At 51.5% G+C, this 16,538-nt stretch overlaps 1 protein-coding gene across 1 annotated transcript in view; it reads right to left on the reverse strand.

The window, feature by feature from the left end:
• fam20ca (FAM20C golgi associated secretory pathway kinase a) overlaps positions 1 to 16,047 on the reverse strand; it is a gene marked incomplete at both ends in the record, with an annotated part of 112,301 nt that extends 96,254 nt beyond the window's left edge. The window contains one exon of the mRNA XM_084329148.1: positions 16,004 to 16,047. Within this exon, the coding sequence (XP_084185274.1) occupies positions 16,004 to 16,047 (44 nt within the window). The remainder of the gene's footprint in view (positions 1 to 16,003) is intronic.
• Positions 16,048 to 16,538: the final 491 nt, after the last annotated feature.

Genomic DNA, 16,538 nt, shown 5'->3' on the forward strand with positions numbered 1-16,538 from the left:
CTTCAAGTGGTTGCAGACTTTTATTCAGACAATGTTCAGCTCATTTCACTTTTAAAAATGTAATTTTTTAAATAAATATTTCATAATTATGAAAGTTGTATGGTTAAAAAAATTATTCACATCACTGCTAAGTGCTCATATAAAATATGCAAAATACCAACTTTGTCTTGGGTCTATGTTTTGTGCCAGTAGCTTCTCCTTCTCTTCTAGCTTGTCTTGATGACAGCAGTCGTGTCAATTAATTAAAACATCTTTATTAACATCTTTATTACAACACATTTAAGCACAATTAAGCAAACTCCAAATAAATACAAAACATCCATACAAATAATGGTACAAAAATACACTACGTTGGCTAGAGAAATCAATCACAGAGAGCTGATGTGTTCTGACATCCATAATACCCAGACTCCAAATGTTCACATTGTACACAGAAGGAGTGGTGAATGAGCCATCCATAATGACAGTTACCATGGATACATGCGGGTTGACACAGTTCCCCTGTTGCCAGCGGGACCCCCCCCCCCCTTTAGTGTATCCAGCTATAATCATTTAAGTACCATCGCTATAGTTCCCTAAAGAACCAGGTTGTATACTTGCTCCCTGCGTAACCAGAGATTGGACATTCAATGTTGATTTACCTACGAATACTCATTTGCCATACAAGTGCATTTCAAATCATAAATGTCATTAAGTGAACGTTGTATATACCCTTTGCTATATAAAATATTCGATTTATACATTTGTGTGGACTTCGTTTCATCAGGTGGGAAAGTGTTCATCATATCTATATCATGTACTGGATGGCCAGAAGTTAAAGTACAAGAGGTAGTGGTTTAATAATACCATACTTATCAATACAGTCAGGGAATTGTACCCCTCAGTTACAATTGGTCCTTCGAGCCGGAGGGTAACTAGTGTAATATTAATATAGTGTTATTAATATTGAAATGGCCTATGATGAGCACTCCACGAAACGGTCCTCCTAACGTAGAACGCCCGCAGCGCAGACGACAGCCACCTCAGTACTTAGAGGATTACGCTGTCAGTCAACTACCTAGCCTTCAACAAACGGTAAACGCGGTAAAAGTAGAAAGTAAAATTATGTCTGACCTTAACGACCAGGTTTCCCCGACCACAGAGGCCCTAGTGGGTTCTAATGTAACTGACCAAGCTCACGGTGGGGACCAGGAGGGAGCTGACATGCCTTTACCCCCCGCCAATACCGAAGAAGTAGTCCCCGACCAGCCCCGGGAGGAAGACAACCCTACAGAGAGAGAACTCTGCACGGAAGAAGAGGAGGAGAGCGCCGAGGAAATAGAGCTCCAGGACTCCCCAACGAGCGGCTCACCCAGGAGCGGCTCACCTCTACAACCGTCTTCCCCCAGCGAAGCGGAGAGGATGCTACAACAGGCGTTCCTCGTCAGCCTGACAGCCTCTACCGAACGCGATCGACTTCAGGGTGAACGCGATCGACTTCAGGGCGAACGCGATCGACTCCAAGCACAGCAACGGAGCGAAGAAGAGCGCATACGCCTGGAGATGAGACGCCTTCAGACGGAAGAGAATATGGCAAGAGACCGGGCCGACGCCCAGCGCGCCGCTGCCGGTGCCCAAAGAGAAGCAGATCTCACCAAGCGCGAAGTCGAGCGCGACAAGTTACAAGCGCAGCTAATGGAGCAGCTGATCCTCAAGGCAACACCCTCTCCCTCCGCCAGGGGTTCAAGGAACTCGTCGAGACAACAGTCAAGGGCAGCGTCTCCTAACCGAGCAAGCGACCCTGAACTTGACCAACAGACCAAGCCTATACCCCCCGCAGACCCCCTTCCCAGACCGGTCCAAGCGAGACCCAGCTACAAGGAAGGAGCGGCATATACTGCGGAGAAGCTAAATAAACGACTACAGGATCTAGAGGACCTGATAGAAGAAGAAGAGGGAGAGGAGGAGAACCAAGCCCGACGACAGCACAGTACTCCACCGGACCAGGAGGTCCAGTACAGCCCAGGCTATACCCCCGCGGCGCTGCGCTACAGACCCCCGACTCTATTCACGGGTGAGCACGATGCACAACCAGCCCCGAGGAATAGCACCTGGACCAGCGGGCCATGGTACCCTGTCGGTACCAGCCCACAGAGAGGCGCAAGAGGAGACTCGCCTAGGAGGTCTCTCCCCCAACGCTCGCCGATGTATCAGCCATCCACGGCGTCATACATTGCCACGCCGTCGTTTCCAGACTTCACCTATGAGAATCGAGCACAGTACACGTAGCTCCGGATGTGCTTAGAGACAATGATGGTGGATGTCGCTGATGAACGCCACAAGTATGCAATATTACTGAAGCACCTGAAAGTACCGCGAGCGCACAATATAGCGCTAGCCTATGCCACCTCTACGACCCCATACACCGCGGCTCTAGCAGCGCTGGACCAGAGATATGGACGTATATGGGATTACGTAATCCAAGAGATAAGGCATATTGATCGCCTACCCCCAGCAACAGACAATCGCTCATTAGACGACCTGTCAATCAAAGTGCAGTCCCTGGTAGGGATGCTGGGAGCGCAACGGGAAAAGGGCATGCATGAGCTATACGCCAACTCCAACGTCGAGAGGATTTTGGAGAAGCTGCCACCCGCAAGACAAGAACGTTTTAGGCGGCAGAGAGACCACCGGGATCCTAACGGCCCCGAACCATCCCTCCTTGATCTAGCCGACTTCCTGGCGAGAGAAGTCAGCAGCTTACGACTGGATACGTTCGGGCGGAGCACGCCAAGCTCCAGAGAGGGACCCAGGAGAATAAACGATGGAAGAAGATCGTTGACTGTCATGCACCAATCAGAGTCAGTACCGAGCAGTAAGAGCCACAGTACCCCCTCGAGAAAAGAGAAGTGGAAGATGGTGTGCCCCTACTGTGAGAAAGAACACTGGCTGTCACAATGTGACCTGTTCACAAAGATGAATGCAGAAGAAGTGAGTCAATGGATAAAGTCCAACAGGCGCTGTTACCGATGTGCGCGCAGTCACATGGCAGCCGAATGCCGCCTGAAGAAAAGGTGCAGTCGGTGCGACGGAGCCCATCTAGATATACTACACGACAGTAACAGAAGACGGCCTTCACCTGCACCATCGAGCGGCACCAAGGCAAGTGTCATGTACATTGACCCCGCCAGCAGCAGCGGCGCCCAAGTGCTCTTAAAGGTAGTCCGTGTGACATTGAGCTACCAAGATAAAGTCATGGACACTTACGCCGTCCTTGATGACGGGTCAGAGAAGACCCTTCTGCTCGCGTCCGCTGCGGCCCAGCTGGGACTGCGGGGGAGCGAGAACCAAATGACGATTCGGACAATAAGAAGAGATTTAAAGACGATAAAGGGCGAGAATGTCTCCTTCACTATCGCAGCAAGCGGGCAGCCAGAGCGACGGTATAGGATTACAAATGCTTTCACCAGCCAAGAAATAGGACTATCGCAGTACACCTACCCCATCGCCAAGCTGATGGATAAATATGTGCACCTGCGTCAACTACCTATCCCGCTCATAGACGGCGCTACCCCGACCCTGCTGATAGGCTCCGACCATGCAGAACTCATAGTCCCGATTGACCGGGTCCATACAGGACCCCGAGGCTGTCCTGCAGCAGTCGAGACCCGCCTAGGGTGGACACTACAAGGCCCCCTCGCTAAATCTCTCAACCGAACAGCAGCCACTAGCTGCCTCCACTCCAGAACGACAGAAGAAGACACCACACTCCTGCAGCATGTCGAGAAGAAAATTGACTGGCGACGTCGTGCGCTGCTCCGCACCTCTCTGATCAAAGACGGCTTTGATCCCCGGCAGCGGGCCAGCAGCGACCCCCCAGTATTGCGCAACCTCAACCCAGAGGTCGCAGAGGACCCAGCAGCAGATGAAGAGGTCCGACACAGTGTGAAGAACAGTTTCTACGTGGACAACTGTTTACAAAGCGTTTCGACTCAAGAAGAAGCCGAGGCTCTCCTAATCAAGCTACGCGCCTCCCTGATCAAAGGCGGCTTTGATCTCAGGCAGTGGGCCAGCAGTGACCCGCACGTATTGCGCAGCCTCTCCCCCGCGGACAAGGCTGCCAGCAGCGAGACCTGGATGGCGACCATCCCAGGAGAAGCCCAAGAAATGACACTAGGACTAGTCTGGCGCTTCAAAACAGACTCGCTCCACTATAGACACAAACCCCTGACTCCAGAGCAGGGAAGGTCGACGGCGACACCGACCACCAGACGGAGTGTGTACAGAACACTCGCCAGACAATATGACCCGTTGGGATGTATTCTACCTTACACCACCAGGGCAAAGATGATTGTACGAGCACTATGGGACAAGGACCAGGGCTGGGACGACCCAATACCCGCACACCTTGCCTCAACATGGAGAGAGTGGGAGACGGAGCTCCGCTCACTCCCAGGCATTAATATACGCCGCAGCTACTTCCCATCCACAGTGAGGCCAGAGACATGCAAGATGGATCTACACGTCTTCAGCGACGCCTCCGAAGTAGCCTATGGATCGGTGGCCTACTTGCGTGCCCAAGAGAAGGGAGGCGAGATACACACTGCTTTCATCCTGGCTCGCTCAAGAATAGCCCCACGAAAGCAACAATCTATCCCGCGTCTAGAGCTCTGCGCAGCCCTAGCAGGAGCGCATCTAGCCACGTTAATCCAACGTGAACTCACCATTCCGGTGCACAGAACAATCTTGTGGTCAGATTCCACGACAGTACTCACATGGATCAAGTCTGATTCATGCAGATACAAAGTCTTCGTGGGAGTCAGAGTCACAGAGATTCAAGAGTTAACAGAAGCAGCGAGCTGGCGGTATGTGGACACCAAATACAACCCAGCTGACGTCATCACCCGGGGAATGTCCCTGGATGACCTCACCCGTCGCAACATCTACAGTGACGGACCAGAATTCCTCAAGCTCCCGGAAGAAGAGTGGCCTACGCCCACCCCACGGGAAGCAAGTAAAGAGGAGGCTGAGAACAAGAAACCTATGTTCTGTGGACTGAGCACAGTCGCCTCCACAGACCCCAACATAGATGACTGCATTACCCTACAAAGTGCGCAGCTAAAGACATTCCTGTGGCACCACCCAGAGATTCAGTCCACCACTGACATTTCAGCAGCTGACTACGAAGAAGCAGAACTTCTTCTACTACAACGAGCCCAGAGAGACTCGTTCCCCGATGAGCTAGACTGTTTACAGGGAGGAAAGCCCGTCCCATCAGACAGCAGACTGCTCCACCTGGCACCCGAGAGTGACGCCCATAATCTCATCAGAGTGGGTGGTCGCCTGCGGAGAGCCCCCGATCTACCGGATGACATTAAGTACCCGATAGTCTTGAACAGCCGACACAAGGTCACAGAGCTGATCATAAAGAAATACGACGAGGATGTACACCACGCAGGAGCAGAGAGAGTCTTCGCGGAGATCAGACGTCGCTATTGGATACTTCAAGGAAGAGAAGCGGTGCGACGCTTCCAGCGAACCTGTCTAGACTGCCGAAAGTGGCGCGCGCAGCCCAGCATACCACGGATGGCTGACCTACCCCCCTGTCGCCTCCGACTCGGCGACAAGCCATTCCACTCCACAGGCATGGACTGTTTTGGCCCGTTGTATATAAAGAGAGGAAGAGGAACCGAGAAGCGGTGGGGTATTGTATTCAAATGCATGACCACCAGAGCGATCCATATCGAACTCCTTCCGACCATGAGCACAGACTCATTCCTTATGGCCTTCCGAAGATTCACATCACGGAAAGGAAAACCGTCTACATTGTTGTCTGATCACGGGACAAACTTCAAAGGCGGAGAAAGAGAGCTGAGAGAGAGCTTCCAAGCTATGGGCCCAGAACTTAAGACCCACCTCGCTCCATCCCAGATTGACTTCCAGTTTAATCCCCCGAACGCACCCCACTTCGGTGGAACCTGGGAACGAGAAGTACGTTCTATAAAGACAGCCCTGTACGCCATGCTTGGGGCCCAGACTGTGGCGGAGGAAGTCCTAATGACAGTCCTCACGGAGATCGAGGGAGTATTGAACTCCAAGCCCCTCGGCTACGTCTCCAGTGATGTAGCAGATGTCGACCCAGTCACCCCCAACACACTCTTAATGGAGCGGCTGGACCCCGCGCTACCCCAGACAATGTACAGGCCTGAAGAAGCGAACGGCCAAAGAATGTGGAGGTACAGTCAAGTACTAGCTGACAAGTTTTGGAGCAGCTTCCTACTCCACTACCTACCGTCTCTACAGACCCGCCAGAAGTGGGTAAAAGAGAGAGACAATTTGACAGAAGGAACAGTCGTCATGATTATCGACCAGTCACTACCCAGAGCTATGTGGCCGGCTGGCCGCGTAAGCAAAGTGATCACCGGTGCCGATGGCAAGGTCCGAGCAGCTGAAGTGCTCGTCCAAGGGCGAACTTACACACGACCCGTGGCGAGGCTAATAGAACTGCCCCGACTCCCAGACACTATCGATGATGACCATGACCCCATGACTTTGTGAGTTGACTGACCCTTACAGCGGACCTTGAGTGGTAGACAGTGCGGTTAATCTGTCTCTGCTTAGCTAATTAGGTGGGACTAATTAGGGGCCGGCTGTTGTGAAGGATCAGATTAAACCGAATATATATATTTATTTATGGATATATATTTAATAGTATTTGTATATCGTTTGATATCCCCTGTATATTCCTTGTACAATATGCACTGAATATCCCTTTAGTCTACAAAACAGCCCATAATAGTTTCATTCTACCATTGGACGAGAACCTGGCGCCAGCAGCCATGCCCCTTGGTTCAAGTTCAATCGTGCCGACCAACATGTCGTGGCAAGCCCGGTTCCGCGTAGGAATACGTCTGGCGAAATACGAATGGTACTATTTGTTCACAGCGCATATATATATGGCGCAAGTAAAGTAGAACTTTCTTTTAGTCCATTAGTTCTTTACCCTCCAACCTAGTAACAGACGCGAAGCCTCACCCACGACGCACGTGTGGTGCAGTAAGGCCTACTTGGCCTCAGAATAGGCATTGAGACATCGTGTGGATTAATAGTTGAATTGTCATAGTTTGGCACTATACCGTCGAGTTGGACGTATTTCTATTAAGCTAATAATAGTCTATTATGTATGGTGCATCGTTCGGTTAGAGTTATAAAGTGAGCAGTACCCCCATCGTTCCTGACGTTATCTGGAGTCTTAACCAGGCTGGGCAGACCACGTGTGGTGCTTGCATCCGAGGAGCTCCGGGCCAGGACGAGTGGACCTGTACATTGGATTACTTTACCCGGACGACGGCGAGCCTTCCACGGCTTGGATTATCTACATGCTTTGGGTGCTTTGATTATTCCATGGATAACGGCCAACACTGCTGAGTGTTGGAACTACCCCCCGGAGAGGAGTCCAGGTGAGACGGCGCTCTACCCCGAGTGAGGTCGCCTCACGTCTCTTCATCTGTGGACCGGCAGCTACCGTCCACCAGAGGGTCCAGCTGTATTCATCTGCGGACCGAGGTTCTGTGGGCATCGTGTTCAGGACTCTGAATTCTCCCAAGAAATCGTCGGCCAGATGGGATACCGCCAGCGGCTCTTCTAACCCCCCCCCCCTACTGTCTTACAACCAGCGGGACCCCCCCCCCCTTAGTGTATCCAGCTATAATCATTTAAGTACCATCGCTATAGTTCCCTAAAGAACCAGGTTGTATACTTACTCCCTGCGTAACCAGAGATTGGACATTCAATGTTGATTTACCTACAAATACTCATTTGCCATACAAGTGCATTTCAAATCATAAATGTCATTAAGTGAACGTTGTATATACCCTTTGCTATATAAAATATTCGATTTATACATTTGTGTGGACTTCGTTTCATCAGGTGGGAAAGTGTTCATCATATCTATATCATGTACTGGATGGCCAGAAGTTAAAGTATAAGAGGTAGTGGTTTAATAATACCATACTTATCAATACAGTCAGGGAATTGTACCCCTCAGTTACAATTGGTCCTTCGAGCCGGAGGGTAACTAGTGTAATATTAATATAGTGTTATTAATATTGAAATGGCCTATGATGAGCACTCCACGAAACGGTCCTCCTAACGTAGAACGCCCGCAGCGCAGACGACAGCCACCTCAGTACTTAGAGGATTACGCTGTCAGTCAACTACCTAGCCTTCAACAAACGGTAAACGCGGTAAAAGTAGAAAGTAAAATTATGTCTGACCTTAACGACCAGGTTTCCCCGACCACAGAGGCCCTAGTGGGTTCTAATGTAACTGACCAAGCTCACGGTGGGGACCAGGAGGGAGCTGACATGCCTTTACCCCCCGCCAATACCGAAGAAGTAGTCCCCAACCAGCCCCGGGAGGAAGACAACCCTACAGAGAGAGAACTCTGCACGGAAGAAGAGGAGGAGAGCGCCGAGGAAATAGAGCTCCAGGACTCCCCAACGAGCGGCTCACCCAGGAGCGGCTCACCTCTACAACCGTCTTCCCCCAGCGAAGCGGAGAGGATGCTACAACAGGCGTTCCTCGTCAGCCTGACAGCCTCTACCGAACGCAATCGACTTCAGGGTGAACGCGATCGACTTCAGGGTGAACGCGATCGACTCCAAGCACAGCAACGGAGCGAAGAAGAGCGCATACGCCTGGAGATGAGACGCCTTCAGACGGAAGAGAATATGGCAAGAGACCGGGCCGACGCCCAGCGCGCCGCTGCCGGTGCCCAAAGAGAAGCAGATCTCACCAAGCGCGAAGTCGAGCGCGACAAGTTACAAGCGCAGCTAATGGAGCAGCTGATCCTCAAGGCAACACCCTCTCCCTCCGCCAGGGGTTCAAGGAACTCGTCGAGACAACAGTCAAGGGCAGCGTCTCCTAACCGAGCAAGCAACCCTGAACTTGACCAACAGACCAAGCCTATACCCCCCGCAGACCCCCTTCCCAGACCGGTCCAAGCGAGACCCAGCTACAAGGAAGGAGCGGCATATACTGCGGAGAAGCTAAATAAACGACTACAGGATCTAGAGGACCTGATAGAAGAAGAAGAGGGAGAGGAGGAGAACCAAGCCCGACGACAGCACAGTACTCCACCGGACCAGGAGGTCCAGTACAGCCCAGGCTATACCCCCGCGGCGCTGCGCTACAGACCCCCGACTCTATTCACGGGTGAGCACGACGCACGACCAGCCCCGAGGAATAGCACCTGGACCAGCGGGCCATGGTACCCTGTCGGTACCAGCCCACAGAGAGGCGCAAGAGGAGACTCGCCTAGGAGGTCTCTCCCCCAACGCTCGCCGATGTATCAGCCATCCACGGCGTCATACATTGCCACGCCGTCGTTTCCAGACTTCACCTATGAGAATCGAGCACAGTACACGGAGCTCCGGATGTGCTTAGAGACAATGATGGTGGATGTCGCTGATGAACGCCACAAGTATGCAATATTACTGAAGCACCTGAAAGTACCGCGAGCGCACAATATAGCGCTAGCCTATGCCACCTCTACGACCCCATACACCGCGGCTCTAGCAGCGCTGGACCAGAGATATGGACGTATATGGGATTACGTAATCCAAGAGATAAGGCATATTGATCGCCTACCCCCAGCAACAGACAATCGCTCATTAGACGACCTGTTAATCAAAGTGCAGTCCCTGGTAGGGATGCTGGGAGCGCAACGGGAAAAGGGCATGCATGAGCTATACGCCAACTCCAACGTCGAGAGGATTTTGGAGAAGCTGCCACCCGCAAGACAAGAGCGTTTTAGGCGGCAGAGAGACCACCGGGATCCTAACGGCCCCGAACCATCCCTCCTTGATCTAGCCGACTTCCTGGCGAGAGAAGTCAGCAGCTTACGACTGGATACGTTCGGGCGGAGCACGCCAAGCTCCAGAGAGGGACCCAGGAGAATAAACGATGGAAGAAGATCGGTGACTGTCATGCACCAATCAGAGTCAGTACCGAGCAGTAAGAGCCACAGTACCCCCTCGAGAAAAGAGAAGTGGAAGATGGTGTGCCCCTACTGTGAGAAAGAACACTGGCTGTCACAATGTGACCTGTTCACAAAGATGAATGCAGAAGAAGTGAGTCAATGGATAAAGTCCAACAGGCGCTGTTACCGATGTGCGCGCAGTCACATGGCAGCCGAATGCCGCCTGAAGAAAAGGTGCAGTCGGTGCGACGGAGCCCATCTAGATATACTACACGACAGTAACAGAAGACGGCCTTCACCTGCACCATCGAGCGGCACCAAGGCAAGTGTCATGTACATTGACCCCGCCAGCAGCAGCGGCGCCCAAGTGCTCTTAAAGGTAGTCCGTGTGACATTGAGCTACCAAGATAAAGTCATGGACACTTACGCCGTCCTTGATGACGGGTCAGAGAAGACCCTTCTGCTCGCGTCCGCTGCGGCCCAGCTGGGACTGCGGGGGAGCGAGAACCAAATGACGATTCGGACAATAAGAAGAGATTTAAAGACGATAAAGGGCGAGAATGTCTCCTTCACTATCGCAGCAAGCGGGCAGCCAGAGCGACGGTATAGGATTACAAATGCTTTCACCAGCCAAGAAATAGGACTATCGCAGTACACCTACCCCATCGCCAAGCTGATGGATAAATATGTGCACCTGCGTCAACTACCTATCCCGCTCATAGACGGCGCTACCCCGACCCTGCTGATAGGCTCCGACCATGCAGAACTCATAGTCCCGATTGACCGGGTCCATACAGGACCCCGAGGCTGTCCTGCAGCAGTCGAGACCCGCCTAGGGTGGACACTACAAGGCCCCCTCGCTAAATCTCTCAACCGAACAGCAGCCACTAGCTGCCTCCACTCCAGAACGACAGAAGAAGACACCACACTCCTGCAGCATGTCGAGAAGAAAATTGACTGGCGACGTCGTGCGCTGCTCCGCACCTCTCTGATCAAAGACGGCTTTGATCCCCGGCAGCGGGCCAGCAGCGACCCCCCAGTATTGCGCAACCTCAACCCAGAGGTCGCAGAGGACCCAGCAGCAGATGAAGAGGTCCGACACAGTGTGAAGAACAGTTTCTACGTGGACAACTGTTTACAAAGCGTTTCGACTCAAGAAGAAGCCGAGGCTCTCCTAATCAAGCTACGCGCCTCCCTGATCAAAGGCGGCTTTGATCTCAGGCAGTGGGCCAGCAGTGACCCGCAAGTATTGCGCAGCCTCTCCCCCGCGGACAAGGCTGCCAGCAGCGAGACCTGGATGGCGACCATCCCAGGAGAAGCCCAAGAAATGACACTAGGACTAGTCTGGCGCTTCAAAACAGACTCGCTCCACTATAGACACAAACCCCTGACTCCAGAGCAGGGAAGGTCGACGGCGACACCGACCACCAGACGGAGTGTGTACAGAACACTCGCCAGACAATATGACCCGTTGGGATGTATTCTACCTTACACCACCAGGGCAAAGATGATTGTACGAGCACTATGGGACAAGGACCAGGGCTGGGACGACCCAATACCCGCACACCTTGCCTCAACATGGAGAGAGTGGGAGACGGAGCTCCGCTCACTCCCAGGCATTAATATACGCCGCAGCTACTTCCCATCCACAGTGAGGCCAGAGACATGCAAGATGGATCTACACGTCTTCAGCGACGCCTCCGAAGTAGCCTATGGATCGGTGGCCTACTTGCGTGCCCAAGAGAAGGGAAGCGAGATACGCACTGCTTTCATCCTGGCTCGCTCAAGAATAGCCCCACGAAAGCAACAATCTATCCCGCGTCTAGAGCTCTGCGCAGCCCTAGCAGGAGCGCATCTAGCCACGTTAATCCAACGTGAACTCACCATTCCGGTGCACAGAACAATCTTGTGGTCAGATTCCACGACAGTACTCACATGGATCAAGTCTGATTCATGCAGATACAAAGTCTTCGTGGGAGTCAGAGTCACAGAGATTCAAGAGTTAACAGAAGCAGCGAGCTGGCGGTATGTGGACACCAAATACAACCCAGCTGACGTCATCACCCGGGGAATGTCCCTGGATGACCTCACCCGTCGCAACATCTACAGTGACAGACCAGAATTCCTCAAGCTCCCGGAAGAAGAGTGGCCTACGCCCACCCCACGGGAAGCAAGTAAAGAGGAGGCTGAGAACAAGAAACCTATGTTCTGTGGACTGAGCACAGTCGCCTCCACAGACCCCAACATAGATGACTGCATTACCCTACAAAGTGCGCAGCTAAAGACATTCCTGTGGCACCACCCAGAGATTCAGTCCACCACTGACATTTCAGCAGCTGACTACGAAGAAGCAGAACTTCTTCTACTACAATGAGCCCAGAGAGACTCGTTCCCCGATGAGCTAGACTGTTTACAGGGAGGAAAGCCCGTCCCATCAGACAGCAGACTGCTCCACCTGGCACCCGAGAGTGACGCCCATAATCTCATCAGAGTGGGTGGTCGCCTGCGGAGAGCCCCCGATCTACCGGATGACATTAAGTACCCGATAGTCTTGAACAGCCGACACAAGGTCACAGAGCTGATCATAAAGAAATACGACGAGGATGTACACCACGCAGGAGCAGAGAGAGTCTTCGCGGAGATCAGACGTCGCTATTGGATACTTCAAGGAAGAGAAGCGGTGCGACGCTTCCAGCAAACCTGTCTAGACTGCCGAAAGTGGCGCGCGCAGCCCAGCATACCACGGATGGCTGACCTACCCCCCTGTCGCCTCCGACTCGGCGACAAGCCATTCCACTCCACAGGCATGGACTGTTTTGGCCCGTTGTATATAAAGAGAGGAAGAGGAACCGAGAAGCGGTGGGGTATTGTATTCAAATGCATGACCACCAGAGCGATCCATATCGAACTCCTTCCGACCATGAGCACAGACTCATTCCTTATGGCCTTCCGAAGATTCACATCACGGAAAGGAAAACCGTCTACATTGTTGTCTGATCACGGGACAAACTTCAAAGGCGGAGAAAGAGAGCTGAGAGAGAGCTTCCAAGCTATGGGCCCAGAACTTAAGACCCACCTCGCTCCATCCCAGATTGACTTCCAGTTTAATCCCCCGAACGCACCCCACTTCGGTGGAACCTGGGAACGAGAAGTACGTTCTATAAAGACAGCCCTGTACGCCGTGCTTGGGGCCCAGACTGTGGCGGAGGAAGTCCTAATGACAGTCCTCACGGAGATCGAGGGAGTATTGAACTCCAAGCCCCTCGGCTACGTCTCCAGTGATGTAGCAGATGTCGACCCAGTCACCCCCAACACACTCTTAATGGAGCGGCTGGACCCCGCGCTACCCCAGACAATGTACAGGCCTGAAGAAGCGAACGGCCGAAGAATGTGGAGGTACAGTCAAGTACTAGCTGACAAGTTTTGGAGCAGCTTCCTACTCCACTACCTACCGTCTCTACAGACCCGCCAGAAGTGGGTAAAAGAGAGAGACAATTTGACAGAAGGAACAGTCGTCATGATTATCGACCAGTCACTACCCAGAGCTATGTGGCCGGCTGGCCGCGTAAGCAAAGTGATCACCGGTGCCGATGGCAAGGTCCGAGCAGCTGAAGTGCTCGTCCAAGGGCGAACTTACACACGACCCGTGGCAAGGCTAATAGAACTGCCCCGACTCCCAGACACTATCGATGATGACCATGACCCCATGACTTTGTGAGTTGACTGACCCTTACAGCGGACCTTGAGTGGTAGACAGTGCGGTTAATCTGTCTCTGCTTAGCTAATTAGGTGGGACTAATTAGGGGCCGGCTGTTGTGAAGGATCAGATTAAACCGAATATATATATTTATTTATGGATATATATTTAATAGTATTTGTATATCGTTTGATATCCCCTGTATATTCCTTGTACAATATGCACTGAATATCCCTTTAGTCTACAAAACAGCCCATAATAGTTTCATTCTACCATTGGACGAGAACCTGGCGCCAGCAGCCATGCCCCTTGGTTCAAGTTCAATCGTGCCGACCAACATGTCGTGGCAAGCCCGGTTCCGCGTAGGAATACGTCTGGCGAAATACGAATGGTACTATTTGTTCACAGCGCATATATATATGGCGCAAGTAAAGTAGAACTTTCTTTTAGTCCATTAGTTCTTTACCCTCCAACCTAGTAACAGACGCGAAGCCTCACCCACGACGCACGTGTGGTGCAGTAAGGCCTACTTGGCCTCAGAATAGGCATTGAGACATCGTGTGGATTAATAGTTGAATTGTCATAGTTTGGCACTATACCGTCGAGTTGGACGTATTTCTATTAAGCTAATAATAGTCTATTATGTATGGTGCATCGTTCGGTTAGAGTTATAAAGTGAGCAGTACCCCCATCGTTCCTGACGTTATCTGGAGTCTTAACCAGGCTGGGCAGACCACGTGTGGTGCTTGCATCCGAGGAGCTCCGGGCCAGGACGAGTGGACCTGTACATTGGATTACTTTACCCGGACGACGGCGAGCCTTCCACGGCTTGGATTATCTACATGCTTTGGGTGCTTTGATTATTCCATGGATAACGGCCAACACTGCTGAGTGTTGGAACTACCCCCCGGAGAGGAGTCCAGGTGAGACGGCGCTCTACCCCGAGTGAGGTCGCCTCACGTCTCTTCATCTGTGGACCGGCAGCTACCGTCCACCAGAGGGTCCAGCTGTATTCATCTGCGGACCGAGGTTCTGTGGGCATCATGTTCAGGACTCTGAATTCTCCCAAGAAATCGTCGGCCAGATGGGATACCGCCAGCGGCTCTTCTAACCCCCCCCCTACTGTCTTACAACCAGCGGGACCCCCCCCCCCTTAGTGTATCCAGCTATAATCATTTAAGTACCATCGCTATAGTTCCCTAAAGAACCAGGTTGTATACTTACTCCCTGCGTAACCAGAGATTGGACATTCAATGTTGATTTACCTACGAATACTCATTTGCCATACAAGTGCATTTCAAATCATAAATGTCATTAAGTGAACGTTGTATATACCCTTTGCTATATAAAATATTCGATTTATACATTTGTGTGGACTTCGTTTCATCAGGTGGGAAAGTGTTCATCATATCTATATCATGTACTGGATGGCCAGAAGTTAAAGTACAAGAGGTAGTGGTTTAATAATACCATACTTATCAATACAGTCAGGGAATTGTACCCCTCAGTTACAACATTGGTTTAACGGCTTAAGCTGGGTTTTGATTATCACTTAATCAATGCAGAATACATTTTGTGCGTCTGTATGTGTAGTTGTGTACTACTGTCGTGAGTTTGTGAGTCATATTGGTCTAATTTCAGCCTCCGTTATACGTTATTTGTTCTGTATGATTTGTTTGTGTCAAATGTGCGCGCCAATTTGTTTACATTGGTAACACGGGTCGCTAAGGAATTGAGGTTCGGGGTTGAAGAAAGTGCACTTTTAGGTTGAAAGAACGGCCCTAATGTCAACGTGTTTCAATATAAGCGTTATGTATGGTGATAACAAGTATATTGTTAACTTAGCTCCGCTCCGCTCCCCCCCCCCCCCCCCCCCCCCCCCCCGCTGATGAAAATGAAAGTCATACCGTCATAATACCCATACCGGGGTATGACGGGGTATTATGTCAGCAAGGTATGACGGTATGAAAAAAATTATACCGCCCAAGCCTACTATCCACTAAGGACATTGCGCGGATGAGATACCAGCGCAGACACGCCCATTATGTGTTGATATGCTCCAGCTCAGTTGGCTTGTGGGTCTGCAATGCACTCGGAGAGAGCTTGGAGGACGCTCACTTGTTTAAACAAACTGTATAAAATAAAATTAGGTTCGCTCAAAAAGGTAATGACAGTCTCTCTCTCTCACTCTCTCTCTAGTCAGACTCGCGCCGCGCCTGTAATGACAGTCTCTCTCTCTCGCTCTCTCTCCTTCTCTCTCTCTCTCAACTCAACTACAAATTAGGTTCGCTCAAAAAAGGGCAGTGTGAACGCAAACCAAAATCAAACAAATGTATCATTCTCACATTTGGTCCACCAGAAAGTCCTGACTATCCGTGAACACGGCCATAGCGTTTAGGGCTTTGCTTATTTACCACCATGTCTGTGAAGACGGTAGGTGCGTAGCAATAAGTGCTCTGTGAAATTGGCGCCCGGCGTTGTTGATACCGAGTAGATTTTGACGAGGCTCATTTACATAGAAAGGGGACATGTTCCGCCCATATTACCTCATTTAAATACGCGCCAACTGCACCGGAGGCAATGCTGACGGAACGCATGCGCCACCTCATTTGACCTGTTGCGCATCCTCTGTGGATACCAAACAGAGTTTCAGAGTGATATGCACCGGCTTTGTGTCGGAAAAAGCCACGCAAACCCTTTGTGGATCCCGCCCTGAGTGTGAGACTGAGTGGTCAGCAAACTCTAAACAGGCTAGCTTTCCCTGTAATCTGAGTCCACACCAGTGCTGCCTGATCTCAGACTGCTTCATGCTAAGCAGAACCCTCCTTGCAGAGTCTCTGTGCAGTTCGACAGTCTCTTCCTGCGGTGTTGTGATGTTGG

The sequence above is a fragment of the Notolepis coatsorum genome, assembly GCF_963971535.1.
Source record: "Notolepis coatsorum genome assembly, chromosome: 14".
Classification (NCBI taxonomy): domain Eukaryota; kingdom Metazoa; phylum Chordata; class Actinopteri; order Aulopiformes; family Paralepididae; genus Notolepis; species Notolepis coatsorum.